This window comes from Canis lupus, chromosome 6, assembly GCF_011100685.1.
Source record: "Canis lupus familiaris isolate Mischka breed German Shepherd chromosome 6, alternate assembly UU_Cfam_GSD_1.0, whole genome shotgun sequence".
NCBI classification, from domain to species: domain Eukaryota; kingdom Metazoa; phylum Chordata; class Mammalia; order Carnivora; family Canidae; genus Canis; species Canis lupus.
In genome coordinates, this window is record NC_049227.1 from 8,086,014 (window position 1) to 8,111,325 (window position 25,312).

At 49.1% G+C, this 25,312-nt stretch overlaps 1 protein-coding gene and 1 long non-coding RNA gene across 9 annotated transcripts in view; both read right to left on the reverse strand.

Annotated features, from left to right (window-relative positions):
* CUX1 (cut like homeobox 1) overlaps nucleotides 1-14,340 on the reverse strand; it is a 364,561-nt gene extending 350,221 nt beyond the window's left edge. The window contains exon 1 of one of the 6 annotated variants that reach the window (XM_038539191.1): nucleotides 14,105-14,311. In XM_038539191.1, coding sequence (XP_038395119.1) covers nucleotides 14,105-14,167 — 63 coding nt within the window. In that variant the 5' untranslated portion in view covers nucleotides 14,168-14,311. Of the gene's footprint in view, nucleotides 1-12,640; nucleotides 12,774-14,104 lie in introns of those variants that run through there. The other 5 variants (XM_038539190.1, XM_038539189.1, XM_038539188.1 and 2 more) reach the window with 5 other exon arrangements.
* Nucleotides 10,406-12,511, reverse strand: LOC111096201. 3 transcript variants are annotated; one of them, XR_005360549.1, is made up of 5 exons: nucleotides 12,263-12,510; nucleotides 11,669-11,921; nucleotides 11,435-11,565; nucleotides 11,264-11,353; nucleotides 10,414-10,604 (listed from the first exon to the last, which is right to left on the reverse strand). It is a non-coding gene; the product is annotated as an uncharacterized LOC111096201 (long non-coding RNA). The 3 variants fall into 3 exon arrangements; XR_005360550.1 differs by having other exon boundaries at nucleotides 10,406-11,374; nucleotides 12,263-12,511; XR_005360548.1 differs by having other exon boundaries at nucleotides 10,409-11,353; nucleotides 12,263-12,509.
* Nucleotides 14,341-25,312: the final 10,972 nt, after the last annotated feature.

The window sequence follows — 25,312 nt, forward strand, 5'->3', positions numbered from 1 at the left end:
CTAGTGCAGTCCACTCCACGCACCCTTGGAATATGCTAGAGGAGGAATATGCTAGAAAACTCAGAGACGTAAAGATCAGCTTTTGGAAAAATGCCCTAAGCCTCTCAAACAACAGGCATCTCACAGAAACAGCACGCTGGCCACTGATGCCACACGCAGGCGCCTCTGTTTCAAGTCCATTCCGAGAAGCCTCCTCAGAAGAACAGCTAGATGGCAGGTGTGTCTGGAGTAAGGAAGGGCAAGCAGGCAGCTGTGCTGGGACAAGGTGGAAGGGCCTGACCACTCCATCCCTGTGGGAACACTGCATCCCCCCAACCGGAGGAGATGTGGGTGCTGTAGGGGCAGTGGTCAACTCAGGTGAATATTTCTTAGCTCAACCCTCCTCCTCCTCCTAACACAAAATAAAACCGCTACCTTGTGCTAAGTGGAGGTAGACTTTCTGGGAAGTCCACGAACACAGAGCTGCTGTCCTGGTGTCTGAGGCTCAGTTTACTGGTCCCAGAAGCCCTGCACATTGGCCACCTGGAAATAACACCACATAGGAACCTTTTTAAACCTGCTCCCAACTTTCCTGTTCACCCCAAGGTGGTTCTCACACCTTTTCTTTTCTCTGTAAGCTGTCTTAGCCTCTCCTTGACACTTCTGATTCCCTGTGGGAGTAGCCTCCCTCCCGCATCCCACAGAAAAATGGAAGAATCTCACAACAGGGCTGTCAGCTTCCTTCTGGCACCCCAAACTTACGAGTGAGTCCTCCTTTTCAACCTGCAAAGAAGTTCAAGCCTTTGCATCCCAAAACAACCCTCCCACACGCCATCACCCGCCCTCCCTGCAATGCCCACGCGTCTCGCACCTCGCCTTGTCCCAGGGACCTGCTCCGGGAGAGGTGGCACTGGAAGGCACCCGGGGCAACCAGCAAGGCAGCTGGCCTGTCCCCGGGGTGCAGATGGCTTGGATGCTGCACAGAAGTGGCTGTCCTGTGAGCTAGCAGGAACAAACCCCCACCAGTACCTACCTGTCTGACTTGCCACCAGGTATCACGCTATAATTAGTCATTGTAATTGAAGCTGAACGTAATTAATTACATAATTTCAAAGTGTTCAAGTTTAATTCCATTAAAATTACATCACGAAACTGGGGAATTACAAAGGATTACCGACAAAAAAGCAAATAGGGATGAATAAAGAAAAGAAACTCCAAGCTGACTCCCTGCACATCGAGTCACGCCCAATGCTCAAGTACAGGGCAGTCACCCCACCCACCTGCTTTTAATAAACTCCCAGGGCCTAGCCAGGCAGCAGTGTGCAAGGACCAGCGCCAGGTGACACCAGCCTGCTGGACGCTCAGGGTCAAACAGACCCAGAAGGCCACTCCCTCCCTACCCTGCTCCCTGTCCCTTCCCCAACTCGGGTTCTTCTGCTGAAGCCTCGAGCACAAGTGGCCCCTTCTGAGCCACAGCCACTACAACCCTGTGACCCGGCCCTAAAACACCAGGGCCCGGGCTCCTCCCTCCTGCACGCAGGCTGTTCTCTCCTGTCCCGCCCCATCTCTCTCCAGGACTATGCCTTCCACACACCCCTCCCCAAGGATGGTCTCAGCGGCTTCTCCCTCCTCACTCTGGTCAGCCCCTCATATGGCTCAGTGGGGCTTTGCACTAAAGTCCTGCTCTGTCTGCTCAAGGCTGGGGTCACTGACAGTATGTAATTTACGTATCCCTTATGTTTATTTTCAGTCCCCTGCTAGAATGTAAATTCCTTGATTGCAGGGGTTTCCCTGCTGTTCTGGTCATTAGAACACTGTGCTAGAACAGTGCATGGCCCATAGGAGATGAAATAAGCCAATGGAGCAAGATGGCCAAGGACTGTCTTTCCAGGCCCCCGCCCTTATAACCTGACCCCTGGGGACCCTGTGTGTCCTACAGTTCTCTGACCAGCTGAGCCTAGGGCTTATTCCTCCTGGCACCCCAGGGGTCATCTGGAACCACAGAGACAATCTTGATAAATGAATGGCCCCAACAGTCTAAGAGAAAAATGAGTCACTGCCGACAACTTCACTCACACATGCTGCATTATTTCCAAGACCACTGCACCTTTTTCTATTTTTTAAATTTATAACTTTGTTACAAAAGAAACTGCATCATCAAAAAAAAAAAAAAATCAGACATTCAAAAAACGTCATCTGAATCCAGAGTAGACTAAGAGCTCTTTTTCCATGATAATTCCCTGAAGGAGTAGATCTAGCCAGGGTTCTTCTTTCGGGACAGATGCCCACCTACAGACCCCCCTACAAAGCCAGGCTCTCGCTGATGGCGCCCCAACATTGCCTCCAATGTGTAACTACAGACAGAACCCCATGCTGTCAGGTGATGATGCTTGGATTTGAATCCAATATCACTGCAGTGCCTAAAACAACTGGACTCCTGGGGGCTATGCAAGAGGGGGTTTTGTCCCGGCCACCACAGGAGTGAAATACAAATATTAGACTCTAACAGCAAATTGCTCCCCGGCACCAGCTTCAGGCCCCGTGTCTCAGAGAAAAGCCCTGCTTAGAGTCGCACTCTCCAACTCGCTGCAGCTGGACAGGGGGTATGGGGGTATACTGCCTCTCCTGTGCCAGCTCCTTCTCTCCCTCCTTCCCATGAGCACCCTCTCTCCTGCCTACCATTTCCCCAAAGCTCTTCTGACACATTTGTTGTCTGCACAGATGGGACAAGGAGGACAGCAGGGGGCACAGAAAAGAGGGCTGCTTTCAGCTCAAGGCTGTCGCTACACCCTATCACATAATGTTTGCTGATGGGAACGCTCCTTGCCCAGCAAAGGATGATCTGATTACCTTCTCTGGGGAGCTCTATTGCTATGAATGGACTCTGAAGTCTCAAGGCTCGGGGAGGCACTAGGAAACTTTTCAAATCCAGCAAGGTCTCAACCAGAAGGTGTCCACCCACCGAGGTCAACCCAAGTACCTGCATGCCCACCTCACAGGCTTCATTTCCATCTCCAGCTGCTCATTAGATGACTTCCCCATGCCCAGGCTCGTCTCGAGTAGTCCCATGGACAGGGGCCCCGCTCCTGAATCTGCCCACAGCCTCAGCACAAGGACCCCACCACTTCTCTGGAGCCAGTCTCGTGAGCAGCAGGGATCAGCAGGAAAGCCATGGACCAAGGAGGCTCTCTGGCTTCCCACCTACCAGCCGGATCCTCTCTCCTCCCCAGGGCTGTTATGTGGATGACAGGAAAGAACTCAAGGCCCCAAAACGCTCCTGCTCATGGTCAGTACTTGGGAGATGACAGCTGTTAATGTATACTTTAAAAAAAAAAAAAAGAAGAAGAAGAAGAAGAAGAAGAAGAAGAAGAAGAAGAGTTTAAGCCTCCACCTTGTCACCAGTGGCCATGAAACCAGGCATAAGATGTGCAGTCTACTATGAGCAAAGCAATACAGTACTTCTCTTCCCCTTCCATTGAAACATCCCAGCAGTCCTAGTTCCAGGACTGGGGCAGTTAACACTCAGCGGGGGTCCCCCAATAAAGATTACTTCTCTGGCCCTCCCCACCTCAAACGATGCCAGCCTCTCAAGTACCAACTGCCACACAAATCCTCCACTAGCTTCAACCCCCAGGAGTCAAGTTCTCATCTACTTTTACACCAACCTCTCTACTGATCTCCTCCGCTCCTTCTCTCCTGGGCTCAGCACCTGAATTCCCACCAGACTCCCCAATCCCATGGATCCTGCCAGGAGCACACCCTCTTCCCGGGCCTGGGGTGGCACCTCTCCCTCTTCCAGTCCCTGTGAACTCAGGTCCCGCCCCTCCCATCAGCCACCCAGGCTGGCCCCTGGGGTCTGTGGCTCCTCTTAGCTGCCCCTGGCAACCCTCACTTCCCCAAATCCATGCATATGCTTATGCGGCCAGACAGTGACGTCACCTCCACAAAAATATCCTAGGTACTTTCTTTGTAAATGAAGAAGCAGAGAAAGCATGCAGGCTATGAAGGCCACTGCTCTGAAGGGGGCCTGGCCCAGGGCCTTTGCCTCTCCTTACGCCAGGCCCACAGGGCAGCCTCTTCGGGCTGAGCACACGGAAGATGTTTCTCCAGTGCTGCCACCCAGACCTTCATGCCTCTTGCTGCTTGCTTTCTCTTGCATTGCTTGGGCTCTAATCATTACAAAACGCACTTTCCCCGTTCTTAGGGGGAAGTTTCCTCCCATTCAGGCTCTGGGCAGAGTCAAAGAATAAATCTCTATCAAAGAATTGTTCTGGCTAATTCTATTTTTAAAAATGTGGATTTTTTAAATATTTCATGTACCACAAATACGATTACATATGTTTTAACCACTGTACATGCAGCTTTACAAAGATGGAATTCAGTAAGTGGAAATAAATAAGAAATGCATGTTCTATTGGTATATATATCTATTATTAACTCAAAACACACCCATTTTTATATAACTTACCTGCCTTGCACAATCCTAAAAAGAATTCCGTCTGCACTCTTAAGTGAACTAGCTGAATGAGCCTTAAATCAGAATATCTGGGGATCCCTGGGTGGCGCAGCAGTTTGGCGCCTGCCTTTGGCCCAGGGCGCGATCCTGGAGACCCCGGATCGAATCCCACGTCGGGCTCCCGGTACATGGAGCCTGCTTCTCCCTCTGCCTATGTCTCTGCCTGTGTGTGTGTGTGTGTGTGTGTGTGTGTGTGTGTGTGTATGACTATCATAAATAAATAAAAATTAAAATAAAATAAAATAAAATATAAAATAAAATAAAATATAAAATAAAATAAAATAAATAAAAACCCGAATACCTGGGACTGCCCCCTTAAAAGAGGCCAGCAATTCTCTTGCAGCGGGACTCGCTGGGTGCTCTGTCACAGAGCTGTATCAAACAGCAGGTACAAGACAATGTAAGGTGGAGAACAAGAGCGTGAGTGCTCAAGGACAGCCAGAAGTTATGGTGGATGCTATGTGGGGTCCAGAAAAGGTACCAGACCTCAGAGATCACCAGCCACCCCCAACCATACTGCTGGAATGCCCTCTCTCCCACAAATTCTCAGGTGCACAGAATTCAGCCAAGGCCTTCTCTCTGCTCCGGGGTGAGGGAAGGGGGAGGCGCTTTCCCCAATTTTGGACTCCCTTCCTCTGCAGCCCTCCAACAACTCCTGGCGTATGGCTCCATCATGGCTAAAGTCCAGCTGCCCACGCCCCCAGGGTGGCAAATGCTGCTCTTCCAGCCTGCATCACCAGCACCTGGTACCCAGACACTCCTGCAGCACTGGGCCAGAATGAAGGAAGGAAGTACATGAAATAAGATTTGATACTCAGACGTGCAGAGGAAGGATGAGAGCATTCCCCCAAATTGAGCATGAATCTGGGATCCTTCTAAGTGGGGCAAAAGGTTTAGGTAAGGTACGGCCAAACATGAGGAACTCTATCTGCTGGCATAAGGAAAGCAGTCTCCATTCTGCACCCAAGTGAGCCACTGCAGGAGTTTAAGGAGAGAGAACAGCATGGTTGGATCAATGGTTTGGGAAGATATAATCTGGCAGCCACATCTATAATGGATTACGACCTGTTTCAAACAGACACTTTTGAAACAAGTCAAGGCTACATGCTCAGTTCTCCTGTGCTAGAAAGATCTGGCTCTTTTTTTTTTTTTTTTTTGATCTGGCTCTCTCATACAACAAGCAGCCCCCAAAACTACCTACATACGAGCACGCACGCGCACACACAGATTTATTAAAGCATCCGTGCGACGTAAAATGACTATAATTACAGACCAACACAGAGCAAAGTAAAACAATCGCAAACCACTTCTCACTCCCCTGACAGTGACACTTAAGCCACAACTGGCAATACCCTTCCTCTCCCAATCCCATGCCAATGCTGACAAATCTGAAGGGGGGGGGGGACAGAGCGACCCCGTCTGGGTGACCAGCTCCAGGTACCAACTTCCTGACCGCTTAGCACTGCTCTCCAGGCCCTTGGTGCTCACTTGCCCCCTCCCCCCCCCCCAGCTCCCCTGCAACTGTGAGGTCTGTGCCGGACCAAGTCACCTGGATGGGGGCCTTGCAGCAGCCTGGGTTTCCCATCTGGCTCCTGGGTCCCCCACATGCCTACAGAACCGAAGCATGACCCCAAATCTGACCTTGGTACCCCCCCCCCAGCTGAATGCTGTGACAGCACATGATGTTATGTAAGCAAGGAACCATGGCACAGCTGAAATGAAGGGATTCCAGTGAATTATTTCCATGAATGCTCCTGAAATCATAGTTTTCTGTTTCAAAATCATACGACTTATAACATCTCTGCCATATGAACAAGAAGGGAAGTTGGAAATTGAAGTAAGGCTACTCAAAATTTTAGTTGTAATTTCTGTGTTCAGTGACTCAAAACCTTTCCCCTTTAAAAGGTCTGTGTTCTATGGGCAGTTGCTATCTACACGCTTAGCGAGGGCAGAGCAGAACAATGTGAATCAGAAATAATTCACTGTACGCAGAATCGCGTGGGTTCAAGTTCTAGGTCAACTACCATGGTGAGACACAGCAAATAAAGGACATGTTTCACCATTATCTGCCACACCTTTCAGAATGAGGCAAAAATGGTGATAGGAGCAACAGAATGTTCCTATTTTCAGGGGAAGGAAAAAAAAGTCTTTTCCAAAACTAATCAGAAGAATTAAATGCACAATTCCCTCCAGCAAGAATTTTATTTTTAATTTTCATTTACATAGTCTCTTTCTTCCAAGAATCTCAAAATAATGGAGTGCCACAAATACTTACAAAGAAAAAAAAAATTAAGAAAACAACAGTTGTCACAACACAGGAGGGGGTAGGCTTGGCAGGGCAGGGGCTCAGAAGAGGGGCAAGGAATGGCAGGCAGCGGTGACAGCAGGTGCTCGGGGCTGACGGCGCCCAGACTGAGGGCGGCGCCTTCGAGGCCCTTCCTTACCCATGGGCCCAGGAGCCTTGAGCCTTGCAAACCCCTATGAGGTCATTTCTTAGCATTCATCAAGTTACTCTGACCTCAACAGCGATTTCTACCCTAAAAACAGGGAGGGAAACTAGCAATCAACCAAAGACCTTCACAAGTCTAAAATATAAACAGAATCAAGATGCCTAAAAGGACCTCCTACCCTTTTTGGTCTGAAAAAAACATAAGACAATATGAGAAAATGAAACAATGAAACATTCAAATTGTATTGGGGGAAGAACTAACGTAAGAGAGACTTTTAAGAGGAAACTAGGAAGAAGCTTTTAAGCTAGTTGTTTGTGTTTTTTTTTTTTTTTCCAGTTGAGTGGACAGGATCCGAACGTCTTACATTTAGCAAAAAGCTGTCAACACCCAAATAAAATCTTAATGACAGTCAGAATGGCATTCCATTTCTTGCAATTTCGCAATGTTCACTTAAGAAAGAGCAAATTTGTCAATTTGTTCTTCCCTTAACCAAACTCGGAATACCTCGTAACCATACATAACTTTTTTAAAAAACGTTAACTCCTTTAACATATTGACTAAACACCGCCAAATACAAAGATGTCTTTAAGAAAACAAGCCCCATGCTGGTACGCTCAGGATAATGCTAAGACAGAACAAGCTTCAGAGTAAGTTCTGGTAATTTCTTCAACATTAACTTCATAAATCACAGTCAAAAGCATTGAGGGTTTCAATTGTCAGCTGAGTGGGCCCTGCTGTGGCCTCTTAGGCTTTTTATAAAGTTCCCTGTGAATCTCCTACCTGGCTATTTTTCCCAGATGCTTTGTGGTGCTGGATAAACTCCTGGGAGCAATGAACACTCCCAACCTCACTCCTTCTCCAGCCACCTGTCTGATGGGGTTCCTGAGGATGGGGCCCGTGGGCGGGGGCTCCCTCTAGGTGGGAATCCTACCAGCCAAATCTGAGTAACTTCCCAGGCTGCCCATGGCCCAGGGCTCTAATAAACACAAAAATTCTGCCAACTGCCCTGGGCTTCCTGCAGCAAGAAAGAACCTTCAGATTCAAATGAAGAAAATGACAAGATTTATTTCGTGCACTAACATCATACTCTCAGAATTTAATTACAGCAAGAATGAGAATTATTTTTATTAGAGAGTTGTTTACTTTTCGAAGGAAAGGTCCTTGATGGGTTTTGCAACAAATTAGATGTCTTTCAGAAACCCGTGTTTGCCCTCGTTATGTTTTTTAACTGTGTCATATCATGTGAATAGGGTGGCACTGTGTACTTTTATAAAAAATCTAAGGTGCTTCAAAGCTGCTCCTGCTATGGGTGCCAATGTAGGCGATGCCATGGGTCCCCCCCTTAATCCCAGGTAACTTCCTGTAGGAATACACACACTCCCCATCCCCCCACCCCCGGCCTAGCCAGACACAACCTTCCTCTACCCACTTTTTCAGAATATAGCTGACATGAGGGCTGATTACAGCTCAGCAAATCCAAAACTGTGACAGGAGCAACAGCTCAATACAAATCTTAGCTGTCCTCTTCAATAAAATCAACACCCAAACACCAACCAAAACCTGGTTCTTAAACATACAGCAAAACCAGCGATTTAGCTGGCTTTGAAAACTAGAATAAGAAAAATGGCTGAGATAATTCAGAGCCTTACCACTGACATTTTGCTGAAATATCTCCAACTCCGTTTGGCTTTTTTTTTTTTTGGGGGGGGGGGAGTGCTACATAAGTTTATATCCCTAAATGTAGAGTTTTTAAGAAAAGTAATTTCTCTCTGAATTCTAAATCAGGGTATAATAAAATGTATCCAAATGCTCATGTCAATAAATTTTTTTAAAGATTATATTTATTTATTCATGATAGACGTAGAGAGAGAGAGAGAGAGAGAGAGAGAGGCAGAGACACAGGCAGAGGGAGAAGCAGGCTCCATGCAGGGAGCCTGACGCGGGACTCAATCCCGGGACTCAAGGGTTGCGCCCTGGGCCAAAGGCAGGCGCTAAACCGCTGAGCCACCCAGAGATCCCCAATAAATGTTTTTTAAATCAGAAATCACAAGTGAATTCATAACTTCTTCACCATAAATGCTACATAACACAGATATTAAATCAGTTGTCTAATTATGCCATTAAAGTTCCTTTTTCACCACATAATCTGCACACACATAGTTCTCTTGGGTGTCCAGACATACACAGGCATCTAGTTCCTAAAATGCCCAGCACGACTGGAACGTCCAGGTAAACAGTAGTGGGGCACAATGAGAGGTCATGGGGCCCCTCTTCAAACAGCTTCAACAAAACAAATGGCCATAAGTAAAAAGTGTCTCTGTGCTTTGCTATAATAAGATTCAAACACAGGATTCCAAGAATTCCACCTGTTTCCAATTAGATACCAGAATTGCTTGAGTGTTTAAACTACATTCACTTGCTACTTATACAAAACAATTCTTCCGGGTTTTTTGAACGTTTTAAGTATGTTAAAATAAGATTAAGGGTCTGGTTTAAACAATCAGAGGCAGGGGAATTTCAGTTGAAACCAAAACTATCTCTCCACAGCCATAATGCAGAGCTTCAGACAAAACAATAGAAGATAACCAATTTCTATCTTTGACGATTACTTGTAAAAATCAGAACTTTCATAGGAAAAGCAATTATATATATATATACATTTTTATACATTAAGTGACCATAAATAGGTTTTTAAAAGTAATTTCTATAATGTAGGATCCTATGTATTAAAGTAACTTTTAGGTAGGGTTTGTGGTACAGGACATCAGGTACACCTGTCTTTTAAGTTTGTGAAATTTACATGCCAAAAGTGTGAACTGTGTAAAAACGAAGCACAGGTAGGAATTTGGCCTAGCTCCATAGGATTTCTCACGTGATGAATTTCTTTTTTAAAATATGCCAGCTTCCCTCTAACAAATTTGTCCTTCCTTCATTTCACTGAGGATGTTCCTTGTGCTTTATAAGTGAGCTGAAACGAGTATAGATTTTTCTACTTGGAGCCTTGTTTTCTCTCCCAAGAAGGGCTGTGAGCACAGCCCCTGGAGCAGTCTGGATTGTTGACTGCTACAGGTGGGGGGCGAGGGGAGGGGGGGACACCACTGATCAGAAAGCACTGACTACCCCTTCTGCACAGCTCCTGTAAACCCCCTGCTGGGTTTGTTTTAATTGTATGTAACAGGGCCAGAGACTTTTTCAATTGCCATTAAAGATCTCAGACTCCATCGGCTGCTCCCCAGACAGCATTTTTAAGATTAGCTCAGTGGGCTAGGAGAGAGTAATTCCTAAGAGGACTGGCAATTTGTCCCCTTGCCCTTCCAACTTCCTCATGTAGCTAACTACTGGCAAGAGCTAAGTGAAACTGAGGAAAAGCCTCCCCACCCCCCAAGGCGGGGGGGGGGGGGGGGGGAAGAACGACACTCCACCACCCAACTGCATCAGAAACTCTTGCATAACCCCATCCCTCCACTGCCTTGCACCTTTCAAACAAAACAAAACAAAACACTACACATAGTTTCACATGGAGAAAAAACCTTTAATCCACTGACAGTGAAGTGACCCCCTCCCACACCCAATCTCAAAGACACCGATATTAAGAGAACCAAGGAAACAAAGACAGCAGCTGTGTAGAACTCCTTGATGATTTGTTTCCTCCGCATTTTCTAAAGGGTACAAGACGGGATACATATTGTAATCAAAATGATCTACTTCTGGGGAATACTGCCTTAACAGGAAAACACAAAATAAAACCTATCAGAGAAATGGGACTTTCGGCAAAACCGGAATTATTTTCTGATTTTGAAAAAGAGGATAATGTTTCAAGGTTACTTTTGCAGAGACTCCTTAAAGGGGAGCACTAGTTACCACGTAGGAATAACGCCCCAAAGGGAAGCCAGTCACTGGCAGGCCCCATGCCCCAAAAGCTTCGCTCACGGAGTTAGATGAACTTGTTTTAGAAACTGTTCTCTTTTCAAACATGTATTTAAAAGACAAATTTATACAACGGTGTTTTTCTTGTAACAACGACAACAAAAAAAATTCTGGTTTTTACAAGTCTGGGATAGGACAAAAACTTGTCCAACTAGTCTTAGCAACACCAAAGCACTGACACTTCCATACCACAAGCCTTTGGGACTGCTAAGGAAACGAAATAGAGCTCAATCTTTAGAAGCTCTCTTCCTGGGCACTCAGTCCACGTCCCAAGGAGCTTCAAGACCAAGCAGAGGGATGAGAACTCAGGCCCGGCTCACTGAGGGTGTAGTAGAGGCATGGGAGGGGCACAACTGTCTTGTCTCAAGCAAACCAGCATTAAGTGTCCAACCTGGGTCTGAGTCTAGCTGAGATCTGCCCTCAGGTGGCAGGGCCATAGCCTGAGCTGGCTCTGCAGGCAACCTGATCTCTGGGTCAGGGGCTGTGGAAAGATGAGAAGAGTCTGAAACTAATGAATTCTCTCCTCTCAAACTGCAGTCTCATTGGCTCACTTACTACTTACTGTCTGTGGGAACAGAGATGACGTTAAACTGGATACCAACTCAAAAGGCCTCTTCAGGGCCTGGAGAAAAGAACGAGTTTAGCCTTATACTTGAACTTTGGCATTCCATAGTCAAATGAAGTTTCTCAAACCTGTGATGGAGCAGGAGCAGGAAATCATCTGGGGCCCAATCTTTACCTCCCACCCAAAGCCGACGGATGCTCTGTACAGAGGACGATAGTGATGCTCACTCACCTAATTTTCTTTTTTGAGATCAACACCTTAACGTTCGTTGACAAAGACTGACAAGAAAACTTCCAACCCCAGTTCTGTAAGTCACAGTATTAAACATCCTCATGATATCCTCAAGTAGCTGATCACCCACAGGTTCGTGGTGTCAGAGAGTTCCTAAAAACCTAATACCGCTCTGGAAACCAAATCCATCTCCCATGGAGTTTTGCCAAGATGCTTAAAAAATAAACCTCGCCAATGTTCAGCTACATGTCCACTTAAGAAGCCAAGAAGAAAAAAAAAAAAAAAATTAAGGTTTGTCTCTTCAAAACTCCACAACGGGTTTTACAGTAAGCACAGGAATTAAATTATGGTAAAAGGGAGCTATTTTTACTAAAACAGGGTAGACCAATTTATCAAAAATGCCATTCGGCTGTGTTCATTACATTCAGGAATCTAATTTACACAATAGACACTTTGGAGTAATCTATTTTAGTCAATAAATACTCAAACTCCTTTAAGTTTTAATCTTATCGGAAATACATATTTCACATAGTCTTCTTCCTAGTTAAGCGAGAAATTTGAAGAAATTTCATAACGACTATGAGTCTGCTTTACCGTTCTTACGTAGGCAGAAACAGAAAACAAGCGTGTACAATTAAAGTTGTCGGACTCCACTGATAGACGTTTTAATGCAATCCGCTTCGTTTCCTACAAGGCTGCATCTGGAGTTCATCTGCCTCCCTCCTGACTTAAAGTATCCCAGGTCACCGTCACCAGTCTCCGGGTTGGGAAAGTTCGGTCAAGTTTGCCTTCCCGCACCCGGCGGGGTTGGACGCCGCGGCCGTCCCCAAGGGACGCTGGGCGATCCCCGGAGCACCGGCCGCCCTGGGCCCCGGCCAGCCGCAGACCAACCTGCCCTCCCGCCGCCCGCAGCGCTCCCGGGCGGGGGGGGGGGGGGGGGGGCGGGGGGCTCCCGGACCACACGCCGCTCACCTTCAACTTGGCTCCCGCTACGCACAACATCCACCTGGCAGAGTCCCGGGGCTGTCCGGGCGCCGCGAGCGCGGAGCCGGCAGGTTCGGGGCGAAGCCCGGGGCAGCGCCGCTCCTCCGGGTGGGGGGCGGCCGGCAGGGACGCGCCCCCCGGGCACCGCGGCGGCGCGGGCGCCGGACGGGGAGCCCCCGCGCGATCCCCCCGTGACGCTCCGGGGTCGGGGCGCGGAGCACGGCCCGGCACGCCACAGTCCCGGGGGGCCCCCGGGGCCCTGTTTTCGAGAACCCGACCCGAGGAGGCATTTCGGAGGGGACCGGCCGCGCGCTCCATTGCGCCCGAGGCCCCCGCGGGGAGGGCCGGGGGCCAGCGCGGAGCCTGCGCGGGGAAAGTTGCTGCCGTCCGCCCGCAGCGGCTCCCGCCGGGCGCTCCGATCCCCGGGCTCCGCGCGCTGGGTGCCTGCCGCCCCCCGCGAGTTTCCCCTCAGCGCCCCTGCCGGGGTCTCCCGCCGCGGAGAGGCCGGTCCGCGCCTCTCGCGCGGGCACACAAAAGAGCGGGGCGGCCGCGGGTGGCCCCGGGGCGCCCGCCCGGACGTAAACAAACCCCGGGGTCCGCTCGGGGAGCCGGGAGCCGGGCGCCGGGTGCGGGAGCGGCGGCGCGGCCCCGGCCGGCTGACAGCCCCGCGCGGCGGCCGGGGCCCGGGCCGGCCGGGGCCGGGGCCGGGGCGCGCGGACGCCCGCCCGCCTGCCCGGCCGCCCGCCCGCCCGCCCGCCTGGCCGGAGCCGGGCCGCGCCGCCGCCGCCGCCGCCGCCAGCCGCCGGTGGCCGCTCTGACCCTCCCCCCGAGCCGGCGGCACCACAGCGCCACCAGCCCCAGCTCCGCCGCGCCGGCGGCAGTGGCGGCGGCGGCTCCTCCTGGAGAGGCAGGCGCTTCACCCCCCACAGCAACTCCCACAAACTTTCCCCGGGAATACGGTGGGCCGGGGGCGCGGGGCGCGCGGCCGGGCGCCGTCCCCGGGCCGCAGCCCCCTCCCCGCGCAGCGCCCGCCGCCGCCGCCCGCCCGCCGCCGCCCGCTCCCCGCTCGCGCGCGCACCCCGCGGGCCGCCGGGGCCGCCCCCTCCCCGGTCCCGCGGCGGCGGCGGCGGCGGCGGCGGCGGCGCAGGGCCGGGGGGGCGCCCGGGGTGGGGGCCGACACCGGGGGCAGCGGTGGCGGCGGCGGCTCCCGGCGCCATCTTGGGCTGATCGATGAATTGAACAAAGAGGATCAATTTCTGATCAAGCGAGTTATCAATGGGGGCCGGGGAGCGAGAGGGACTTGTCCCCGACTCGGCCCCGCTTTCCCCGGCACCCCCCTCCTCCCCGCCGCCGCGGCCCCCCGGCGGCCGGGCAGCCCGGAGCCCCGGGGGAGGCCGCGACCGCCCGCAGCCCCCACCCCCGGGCGAGAGGCCGAGCGAGCAGAAGCCTGACCTGCAGCTGCTGTAAATCAAAGCGCTTCCAATATTGAAACATCGATCCCACATTGGCCGCCATCTTGAGACATATTGAGACGGAGTGAGAGGCTGATAGAGAGGGGGCTGGAGTTCAGGAGCCGCCAGGAGGCAGCAGGCGGGCGGCGCCAAAACCCGGCCTGGAGCCGGCCGCCGCCGCCGCCACGGAGGACGCGGACTCCTCCTCACGGCGCCGCCGCAGCCATGGCGAGCCCGAGCCGGAGCCGGAGTCTGAGCCCGAGGGCGCGGCGGTAGCCGCGGGGCCTGGCGCGCGCGGCCCCGGCGCCCTGCCCCTCCCCCCGCGCCCGGTGCCCGGCCCGCGACCCCCGCCCTCCCGGGCCCCCGGCCCCCCGGCCCCCCGGCCCCGGCGGGCGGCGGGCGGCGGCCCGGCCCCGAGGGGGCGCTGGAGGGCGGCGGGAGGGGCGCCGGGGCCCCCGCGGGAGGCCCGGGGCCCGGCTCACCTGGGGCGTGCTTCGCGGGGCGGGGGCGGGGGCGGGGAACCCGGGGGTCGCGGGCGGCCCGCAGCGGGCGACCGCCACCCCTCCGGGACCTCCGGCCGGGGGCTTTCGGCCGTGTCCGGGCGGGCGCCGGAGCCGCGCCGCTTTCGCTCGCCCTCCAGCCGGCGCCGGACCGCCGCGACCACCTGCCCGAGCCCCGACCCCGCGCGTGTGCCCGGCGAGCCGGCTAGCGGCCGCCGCACGCCCACCGCCCCGGGCCCCCGCGGGACTCGGGCCGAGCCTGCCGGGGACGGCGTTTCCAGCTGGGGGCAGTGGAGTTGGGGCGAGACCAGCCCTGACCCTCCTGCCGCTGCACCCGTTAACGCCCGGAGCGGTGGCACGCGGCCCCCGCGACGCCCCGAGGCGCCCCGCGATCCCGGCCGCCGGGTCCGCGCCGCCCCCTCCGCCCGAGCTGCGCCCGCCTAGGCCGAGGCAGGAAAAGTCCCGGCGGGCACGGTTGTGTATCCCCCCGCACCGCGGCAGCGGAACAGCCCTGGAAACTTCCTGTAGTTCAGACACTTGGGTTTGCACTCCTTTTGGTGCAGAAACTTGGGAAGAGTGGGTAACGCTTCTTACAGAAAGCGTGGTCCCTGGTGTACAGAACTGCTAAAATTCAAACCCGAGAGTCCATTCGCTTTGGATTTCCTTTTTTCGCAGAAACCTGGCACAAGTACACGTTTTATGAGCGTCATCTTTCATTGATTACACACACGTGTGAGTTGGACTTTCCAGTAGGAATACTGTCCTCTTCCTCTCTCCCGCACTCCAGTTGACGCGTCATCAGTTAAACCCCCAAATTCCTGAACCTTGAAAATTATATGTAAATAAAATTCGTATGGAATACAAAATAAAGCATGTAAGTGGGATATAACTGCTTTTCGAACCGAGAGCGCGAGGGCTTAGCGCTGATCAAGGGGGCGAATGGAGCGTTCTGGAGTGGAAAGGACTGGAAACGAAAGGCCACGGGAGTAGAGGACACACGTGCCCCCCAGGTCTCGCGCTGCACACCAGGCGTCTCGGTGTGCTCAGCGCGCGGCTCCTGAAGTCGGCCGGGGGGTTCCCTCCGCGTCCCGGCCTCGCAGCCCCAACCGGCAGAAGGGGCAGGAAGCAGGTGGTGGGAGCGCGCGGGGCAGGAGCCGGGCCGGGGGCCGGGGGGCGGGGGGGCGCCGCGAGCCTCGGCCCCCGATGCTGTGACGCCGGGCAGGGCAGTGGCGACCTCGGGAACGCCGAGGACCGCCTTGGTGTGGGGCGCCCGAGCCCGCGCGCGCAGTCGCCAGGCGGCCGCACTGCAGCTCCGACCGCGCCGCCCGGTAGAGGGCAGCGGCGCCCCGACACTCGCGTCCTCGGGTCCCCGCGCACGTGCCCACCCGCGCGCCCCGCGCCTGGCCACGCCCTGTCCCGGAGCCAGGCCCCAGGCGGGAAACTGCACTGCCACCTCTGGGGACTCCTGTCCCGACAAGATGCCACATCCTTAACGATCCCCCCGCCCCCGTATCCTACTCTTGGGGGTACGTCTGCGCTCGCCTCCTATATGTGCGGTGGCAGGCAGGCAAAACCTCGGAATTGCCCTAAAGGGGGCTAGACAAATAAAATGTGCAAGGGCTTAAAAAATAAAAAATAAATAAAAAGACCGCTCCCGTGGGGAAGGCTCAAGGAAGGATCAGGGAAATGGTTTGGATTTGGTGCAGATGTTCTCAATCTAATTATCGTGTCGATCCCCTGGGTTTGAACCAAAAAAAAAGTGAAATATATATGACCTGTGTAATACTCCAGAAGTACATCTGGTTGGAATTCAGGGTTCTGAATCCACTGCAATATTTTAGAAATAAATTTGATGAGTATTAGATACCCCTGTTACATTTCTGGTTGTATTTACACTATTTGCATGCTAACTTGGCCAGGAAAGAAACAATACATTGACTGGCCCAGAGGTCAAGCTCTATTTAAATAACATTTGGATGTCTTCTACCAAAGTTTTGCGTTATACAAGGCTTCTTGCTCTCCTGGGGAGGAAAGGGAGGGTTGGAATAACTTTGCCAACACCACAAAATGTTACCACTTTAAAATGGCATTCAAAATAAACCACTGATCAAAAATTATCTTAGCAGAGTGAAGTAATCATCAGGGACCTATAAAAGCATATTTAATTTTTCTTGAGTGGAGACATAGAATCAGAATAAATTATGTCTATTTCTAAAGACTATTTTCTTCGGGTTTTCTTTTTTTTCAGCTTGACTTTGTCTTAGCATTGTGGAAGATTAGGAGGACTTGCTGACATCCAAACATAGTAGATCTACTAAATTGTATTCTGTATAAAATATTCAGAAAATGGAAAGGCTTTAGGACTTAGATCTCCTTTAGGACCCACAAAGACAATAAGATAATGACTAGAACCCCCCCCCCCCAAAAAAAGAAAAAGTATAAGAGACAGGTTAGCAAGCAACTGGCCCAGAACAGAAAAGCATTTTGACTAAAAGTCATTTTCTTACAATGGAGCCGAAGGAAAACAATACAGAAGCATTCTTCTCACTTTTTGACGTTCAGGCTCTCCTTTTAGGGAAGGAAAGCTCAGACTTCCCAAGTTTGTGACTAATTCTCCATCCCCAGCTTTCAAAAATCAAGCCCCAAATAATCAGGTGGGGACAACGGGGCTGGGGAGAGTGGGGAGTAACCAATCAATGTTTGTTGCTGACACCTTTAAAAGAAATACAGCTTAGCACCAAATAAAGCAACTAACAACTGGAATCTAGGTCCAGAATTCCTAAGTTTCTTTTCTGACCTATTTGGTTTCGCCTCTGAAAAATACAGTAGCCAGTACTGGGGGTGTGATAACATTAATGGATATAACTTACCAAAAATGGTTAAAGCACTTTTAGAAATTTCCATTTTCCTACTCTCCTGACCTCTACACACAGTTGATTAAATCCTAAAGGTGAAAATTGGCAAATTCTCTAAAATACCATATGGGTTGATCATGACTAAATTGGTCCTCTTTGGTACCCCCAAAGAAAGGAAAATAATATTGCCTTGTTTTCTAAAGACTCTGGGATAGTAGTTGTTCTGATACATGTCACCTAATTTTTTGAAGGAATTAACTGTCAAAAAATTCTTCCAAAATGAAAAATGTCTCACAATGTAGAGCATTATTAAAAAAAAATACTCTCTCTCACAAGAGTCTTTATGTTCTGAGATCCTTATTTATAATGGACTCATAAAATGAAGTTTCACCTAGAAACTTTATCTCCAGAAAAAGTTGGAAAATGATCTAAACTCTACAGATAATGAAAAAATTCAGAGATCTCATGTGATATGCTTGAAAAGAAAACTAAAGAGATTCATTCCGAAACTTTACTACACTTATTGAATATTTTTGCATCAGAATTAGTACTGTTTTTGAAGCGTGTTCAACAAGAAACAGTTAAGCAGAGACAAGACATGATGCTTAACGTTTACATCATAATTTTTTTTTACTTTTATTTATTTATGATAGTCACACGGAGAGAGAGAGAGAGAGAGAGGCAGAGACACAGGCAGAGGGAGAAGCAGGCTCCATGCACCGGGAGCCTGACGTGGGATTCGATCCCGGGTCTCCAGGATCGCGCCCTGGGCCAAAGGCAGGCGCTAAACCGCTGCGCCACCCAGGGATCCCCGTTTACATCATAATTTATTCACAAACAGACATAAATACGTGCTTACTTTGTAGTACATGGGTAAAAATGAATCATACTCCTAATAAGTCATAAGAGAATCTCAATTTTACAAAGATAGAAGGTGAAAATTAAATCAAGGTATTCATTCACGTCGACTGAATTTGTAAATGTTTTAAATTTAGGAAAATCTAAGGCCAGACAGAAGTTTTGAGACACTTTAAATTTGAAGAGGCCTTTTCCTTAAATCAAAAGAGTATGAATAACAGAAGGAAATTACTTTGTCTTCCTTTTGTCTTTGGCGACTGCCTTCCAGAACAATTTGGCATGGACTACTGGAATAAATAAAAGGAAGATTCCAGATTCTTTTTTTTTTTTTTCTTTTGGGAGCTCAAGAAAACCAAACTACTTTTAATTGTTTTGTTTTTTAAATAATACTTTATGTTAATTATTTCTAAGTATGCTATTCACCCTACTATGTAAATACCCACCAAATAAAAGTACACATTTTGCTACATGTAATTACATGCATAGTACATAATTCATCTCTATCCGCCAAATGTATGTGTAGTTATATAATTGTACCAAGAACCTGCCAAACTTGTAAGAACAAACTATAATGATTTCTAAGCAGTAGGGCTCTCCTCTTCACCACCCCTATCAGCCTCTGTCTGGTGACAGCATTCTCTCAGTCTCCAAGACCCTTTTAGAAATCTTCAAAGACTTCATTTCTGGCCCACCATTTAACTTTGCCTTACACTTCTGGACAGCATATGTCCATGCCACTAGCTCTAGGTATCTTTCTGCACCTCTAATGATTACATTCTGCTCTCCTCCGCTCTTAAACAAGAAAGCTAGAAGCTGAAGCCTTCGAATGGAGCTCAGTCTTACAGTTGGAAATACATCGAGCTTCACGGACTCAACTGCTCACTGCTTTGGGACTCCCAAGCCCCAAGGAAGGTCCTGGGGCTTCCCATCACCCAACAATTTCTGCCAACTGCACCTCACCAGCTACACCCCCTCCCCTGCCAGAGTCTCTTTTTACCGAACTTCTGTTCTAATATAAATTTTCTTGAATTTTTGAGATTATTAGAATATCACAGCTCATTTTCCCCCTTCTTGCCTCTGCCTCCTCGTGAGATGCCCGTGTTCATGGGGTGTTACTTATTTCCTGTGCACTATGGAAACAAATGCCCTCCTACATGATGCTCTCACTGATGTCATTGCTGAATCACTAGAAATTAATAGTGTACATTGACAGTAGCTTGAAAGGGCTTGAAATGTGTAAAGTACTGTATAAATATTATTATTATCTTGCTTAATGTAAAGTTCATGTTCTGGGCTAAGACCTTATATTAATTCCTTTTCTTTCCTCCTGGGAAGTGGGAGCCATATGCATTCTATTTATATTGACCTTTCATTATTAATATTGCTCTCACAATATCAGTTTGCCATCCAGTATTTTAGACACACAACTATATCCCTGATGCCAAGACATATAGAGTAGAGACATGCTTTTTAAAAAATCACATTTACAACATGAAGCAAAATATTGTTTTGTTTCTCCACAAGATCATTTATGACACATCTCTGCAGTGTTATATGGTTGGAGTTGAATGAAGATTTGTTTTCATGAAATGTAATTAGATTTTCTTTTGTCATGAGCACTGTTTGGCTGGATATTATTTTTTCCCTGGTAACTGTGGTTTGGAAGATTCCAAAAGCTTGTTCCACTGGAAAATAGGGAAGCTGATATTTCTAGCAGTGAATAAAAAACTTTTCTCATTCCCTCAAGCTCCATTCACAATAGATATTTGATCTAGTGTCAGTTTTTGAGACTCTGTATTATTATAATATCTTTAGAGGTCTAAGTAGCTAGCAGAATCTCAATAGGATGTCAAAATGTTGTTTGTGTGTGAGATAGAAAAAAGAAGCCAGGAGAATGGACCTCTAATCTAGCAATCGTTTTCTCTAATTAAAATATTCACACACATGTACATGTATAGTCTGAAAAGTAAAAATGTCAAATAAAAGAATGAAATGCAAATATTTTCAGCACAGAAGTATTTCTGGTAAAAAAAAAAAAGCAAATAGAAAAATAAATAAATAAATAAATAAATGGAAAGACCTAAATGTCCCACAATACAGAAATGCCCAATAGCACAGAAATGATGAAATAGTGTGTAGCCATTAAAAATTATGCTTGAAAATTTGTAACAAGACAAGGAAATGTTCATCATATAAGCTGAAAACAGGCCATAGGGTGAGCCCAGCCACAAAGAACAGCATATTCTGTATTCACATAAAATGCCATAAGGAAATATACGTCAGTCTTAACCGTGCATGTCTCTGGACAATGACTTCATGGGTAAGTTTTAGTTTCTTTAATATTTCTGTATTTTTTATAATTTCTATATGAGCATAAACTATCTTTATAATACAGGAAAATTGTGAATATTATTCAAAATAAGGATGGTGGAAAAGGCTGATATGGCATTTTATATTTTTTTAGGATTGTATTTATTTATTCATGAGAGACACAGAGAGAGAGGCAGAGACATGGGCAGAGGGAGAAGCAGGCTCCCTGAGGGGAGTCCAATGCGGAACTTGATCCCAGGACCCCGGGATCATGACCTGAGCCAAAGCAGATGCTTAACCACTGAGCCACCCAGGCGTCCCTGATATGGCATTTTTTAAACAGCAATTTAACTCTAACCAGAAGGGGTAGCGTGACCTAGTGATTAAAATAGACAATTGAAAACAGAAGGAAAATCATGTCCTAATTTTGCCACTGAGTCACTGACTTTGCCTCAGGTTTCCTGCCTGTAAAATAGGAATAATTAATACTTTCTTGTAAAATGCTTTTGAGCTCTCCAGCAAAAGATCCCATAAAGGCACAAGGTATTGTTCTATTAATACTAATTGAAGCAAGTATAAAATATAAAGGCATTCGAGAAAAACTGAAGTCATTACAGTCAGTGGAAGAAGGCATAACAGATACGGTGCCAAATGACAAACCGTGGCTGTGTGGGTTCCCTGTGTTCTTTACAAAAGTTGTTTTGAGGGCAGATAAGGATGTCACCAATAATGCTGGAACGTCCACCATCTAATCACCAAACACTATCTGTTGGGCAAAGCGTTGTGCCAGACACTATAAAGAAACACAGAAGCAGCAGGCAAGGTCCCTGTCTTTTGAAGCTTACAATTTTGTTGGGAATAGGTCCATAACAATAGTAAAAAATAACAATCTTGTTCAATGTGGGAAAAAAAAAAATAAGTATTCAACCTAAGCAGAAGACAAATGATATCCAGGGAAGAAACTAAAATGCTAATACATACCATAACATTAGCTTTTTTAAAAAAAAAAACTTTTAAGTAATGTCTCCCCCCACCCCCAACAAACTCATGACTCCCAGATCAAGAGTTGCCTGCCCTGAACTCAGCCAACCAGATACCCCCAGAGCACTCGCTTTGATCCAAGCAATGAACTGAGATGCTTTCTCGTGAGCCAAGACTTCAGAAATGTTGGGGTGTTGGACAGGGTGGGAGGGAAGAGGTGGCAAGAAAGGTGGAGGGTGTTTGGGATCAGGAAATCATGCACAATGCAGCACACACTAAATCCACACATAGAAGGGAAACGGTGAGTGTGGTTGTTCAGCCGGGAGCCCAGGAGGGGGAAAGAAGGCTGGCATCTTAAAGACTGGCCAGATGGGAAGATGCTGGTGGTATCTCGGAAGGGGCAGGGGTGGTGGGGGAGTCAGCCGTTTTGAACAATGTGTCACGGTGCTGCCAGACATGCTGTTCCTGTGAACGACCCATTCCCACTTGACTGCCTATTTGCAGCGCACCATGTCAAAAAGACTCTCTTGCCTTATCCGTCGGCATTTAAAAGCAGGGCTAAGGAGAAGCAGTTTGCATTGAAGCCAGCAACGACAGGGTCAGATGTGAGTTCAAATTCTAGTAATGAACAGTTTGAACTTGAGCACATTATGTAACCTCGCAGAGCCTCAGTTTCCACAAAAGAAGCACACACCTCATTGTGTGCTGCGAGCATGAAATCAGAAAACTTACGTACAAATCTTGGAGCTCTACTTGCATGGAGCAAGCACCCATGAAAAGCGAGCCGCTACTTACTCTCAGCTGAATCACATCCACGGACCCTAACTTTGCTTCTCTGCATTCGTGCTGATAGAATACCATTTTACAGACAAGTGGACTGAGGTTCAGAGCACCAAGAGCTGTTTGATGGAGAGATTGGATTTCTCAACCAGGCTGCCAAGCGCCTGCTAGTTTTCTGACCACCTTTCAATGATTTGATCTCGGCTGACCCTCCTAAATGCCTTTCTGAAGCAATGTATACCTTTATGTATTTATTCCTCCAAAAAATATGTATCGAGGGCCTATTATGTGCCCAGTTTGGAGCCCGAAGGAGTCCTCTGATCCTTCCTTATAAGATGGTTGAACACCGTGCAAAGAAATCCCAGGGGCACCTGGGTGGCTCAGTGGTTAAGCGTCTGCCTTCGGCTCAGATCGTGATCCCGGGGTCCTGCCATCGAGTCCCACACGGGGCTCCCTACATGGAGCCTGCTTCTCCCTCTGCCTGTGTCTCTGCCTCTGTGTGTGTGTGTCTCTCATGAATAAATAAATAAAATATTATTTAAAAAATCCTGGAGTGAGACAAAATGGCCCCTCACAGCCTGCTCATCCTGTACCATGTCAGTGCTGGCTAGTAAGTGCCTTTCACTTCCCTGACATACATTCTTCATGCCACAGGGCATTGTAACCCTTCAGCCTTCTCTTTTGGCAATGTAAGCACTTATTAGCAGAATGAAATCTTTGGTAGGTCTGACCTTGGCAAAGGCTACGCTCATATTCAGCTTCGAGGACTCTTTACCCCAGACCACCTTTTATTTCAGAAATCAGGGCTGAGACCACAACCACATATAGAGCAGCAGAGTGTCCTGCTTTCCCAAATGTGATGTGAACTAGAGTCAGCTCAAGTCTGCAATTGCTCCTGAAGACTGTGTCAGGCTGGTGGAGATCGTGTGTGTGTGTGTGTGTGTGTGTGTGTGTGTGTGTGTATGCACATGTGTACTGGGGGCAGGCGGGAAGGAAGGCAAGGTGGGGGATGTATATAAAGCCAAATGAAATGCAGTAGCTTCTGCCCTTGGAGAAAGTTTAAGATCTGGCTGAAGAGACACTGGGAACATGTAATTGGTTCCATTCTAGAGATTACTTGATGTGCAAAAGAACATAATATCTGATGGAGGTAAAAACCTAGGAAACCCCAACTGCGTGCAGGTCCATTGCTGTAGCTGGTAGATACTGCTCCTGAGACCAGGGTCCAAGGCACCCAGCCCCGTTCTGACTCAGCCATGCACCTCCCTTGGAACTTCTTTCCCCTTCGGGGACTTCTGAGGTCAGGCCTCCCCCAAACAAGACATCTTAATGGAAACTCTTGGAAGAGGTTGGGAATAGAGTCATGCAGGATATTCTATTATCTACTGATGTCCTGAGGGTAAAAAGGCCAGACTGAAAGTCACAAGCCTGGAAGAGTCATCTTTGTCTGTAAAACCACCAAATAACAACAATTACTATCCAGGGAGCACCTGCCATCTGTCCTGAGACATCCACAGCTTTATCTCTGATCTTCGCAGCAGGTTTGCAAGGCAGGGAGCATTTTACATATAAGAAAACTAAAGACCAGAGATCTAAGGAGACTCCTCCAATGTTTGGTGTCCGTACAGGGCTGCCCCTGTCACACCCAGGGCTCCAACCTGGTCAGTGGGAACGCACCTGGGACTTGGGACAGGTGGCCCTCTTGGGACAGGAAGTCCTGGGTATTGCCCGCCCAGGAGGGGATCCCTCCGCCTTACCTTACAGCAACCTGCTTGCCAGCAGTCCTTCCCCGTGGAGCTTTTGTCTCCAGACATTTCTCTGTGGCAGTTGGAGGCTCCAGACACCCTGGTCCAGGGCATCTATAATAAAGATTGATAACCTGACCTTGGTCTTGAATGAGACATCGATTACAAATGAGAGGCGGCGAGGAGAGTCAAAAGTCCCCCAGAGTACAGCCAGACAGGGTGTTTGGCAAGCTGAGCAGCAGGAGAGAGGGGTGTGTTTTCCTAGCCAGCATCGGGATTCTCCTTGCTGATTGCCCAGGGGGTTCTCACTCCTTTACGTTAGGGGAGCCTGGTCTAATAGACCGTCTGGGGAAATATCTAATCAACGATCCCATTCTGGCTACCAGTGCGGCGGGAGGGTGGGGTCATGGGTTCGCTATCAGGGGCGAAGACGGACCATTCAGTAAAACAATGACAAATCATTCCAAGTCGGGTATCCTACCCTCTCTGCTTCCTAAATGCAACGCGGACTGGGTGAGTGGGAGGTGGGATTAGTTTACACAAGCTCCTTGGACGCGATAGCATTTTATGACCGACCCAGGCGGACCAGGTGGTGGGGTTTGGTGTTGTTTTCTTTGAATACTGCTCTGCGATTCACTGTTGAGCTGCTCGCCTCCCACCCCCATCTTTGGACCTGGTGTTTTCCTTCAAAAACAGGCTCCCTTGGAGAAAAAAGAGAAATGACCCCCTGGCCCCTGGCTGTCCTCTGTAAGCCTGATCTATTTAAGACACGTTCTCTTCAAACAAATCCTGCCCCAGTTTCTCCGAGGGCCGCCTCTTCCCCTCCTGCCCTCCGCCACTGCCTGTGCATTTGACACCAGCTCAGGAATCTTGTAGCTTCTCGCCTTTCCATTCCCGGCGGGATTTGTTATTCAGCACTTCAAAGCGGAGACTTGTTTGCACCTCTTGTTTCAAACAATAGACCAAATTTCCTGTCGCTGCTTCTCTTAAAAACTGCCTGCCTCGCGCTCCCGGGAACAATTGTAGCGGCCACTCCGCTGATGAAGGAAAGGGCTGAATCCTCACCCACCCTTCTTCTCAGAGGAGACGGGGCCCTAGGGCAGAGAAGGTCGTGGGCTCGGACATCAGAGGGCAAAGACCTGTGTGCAAACCCTAGGCTTTGCCGCGATACTGCTGGGTG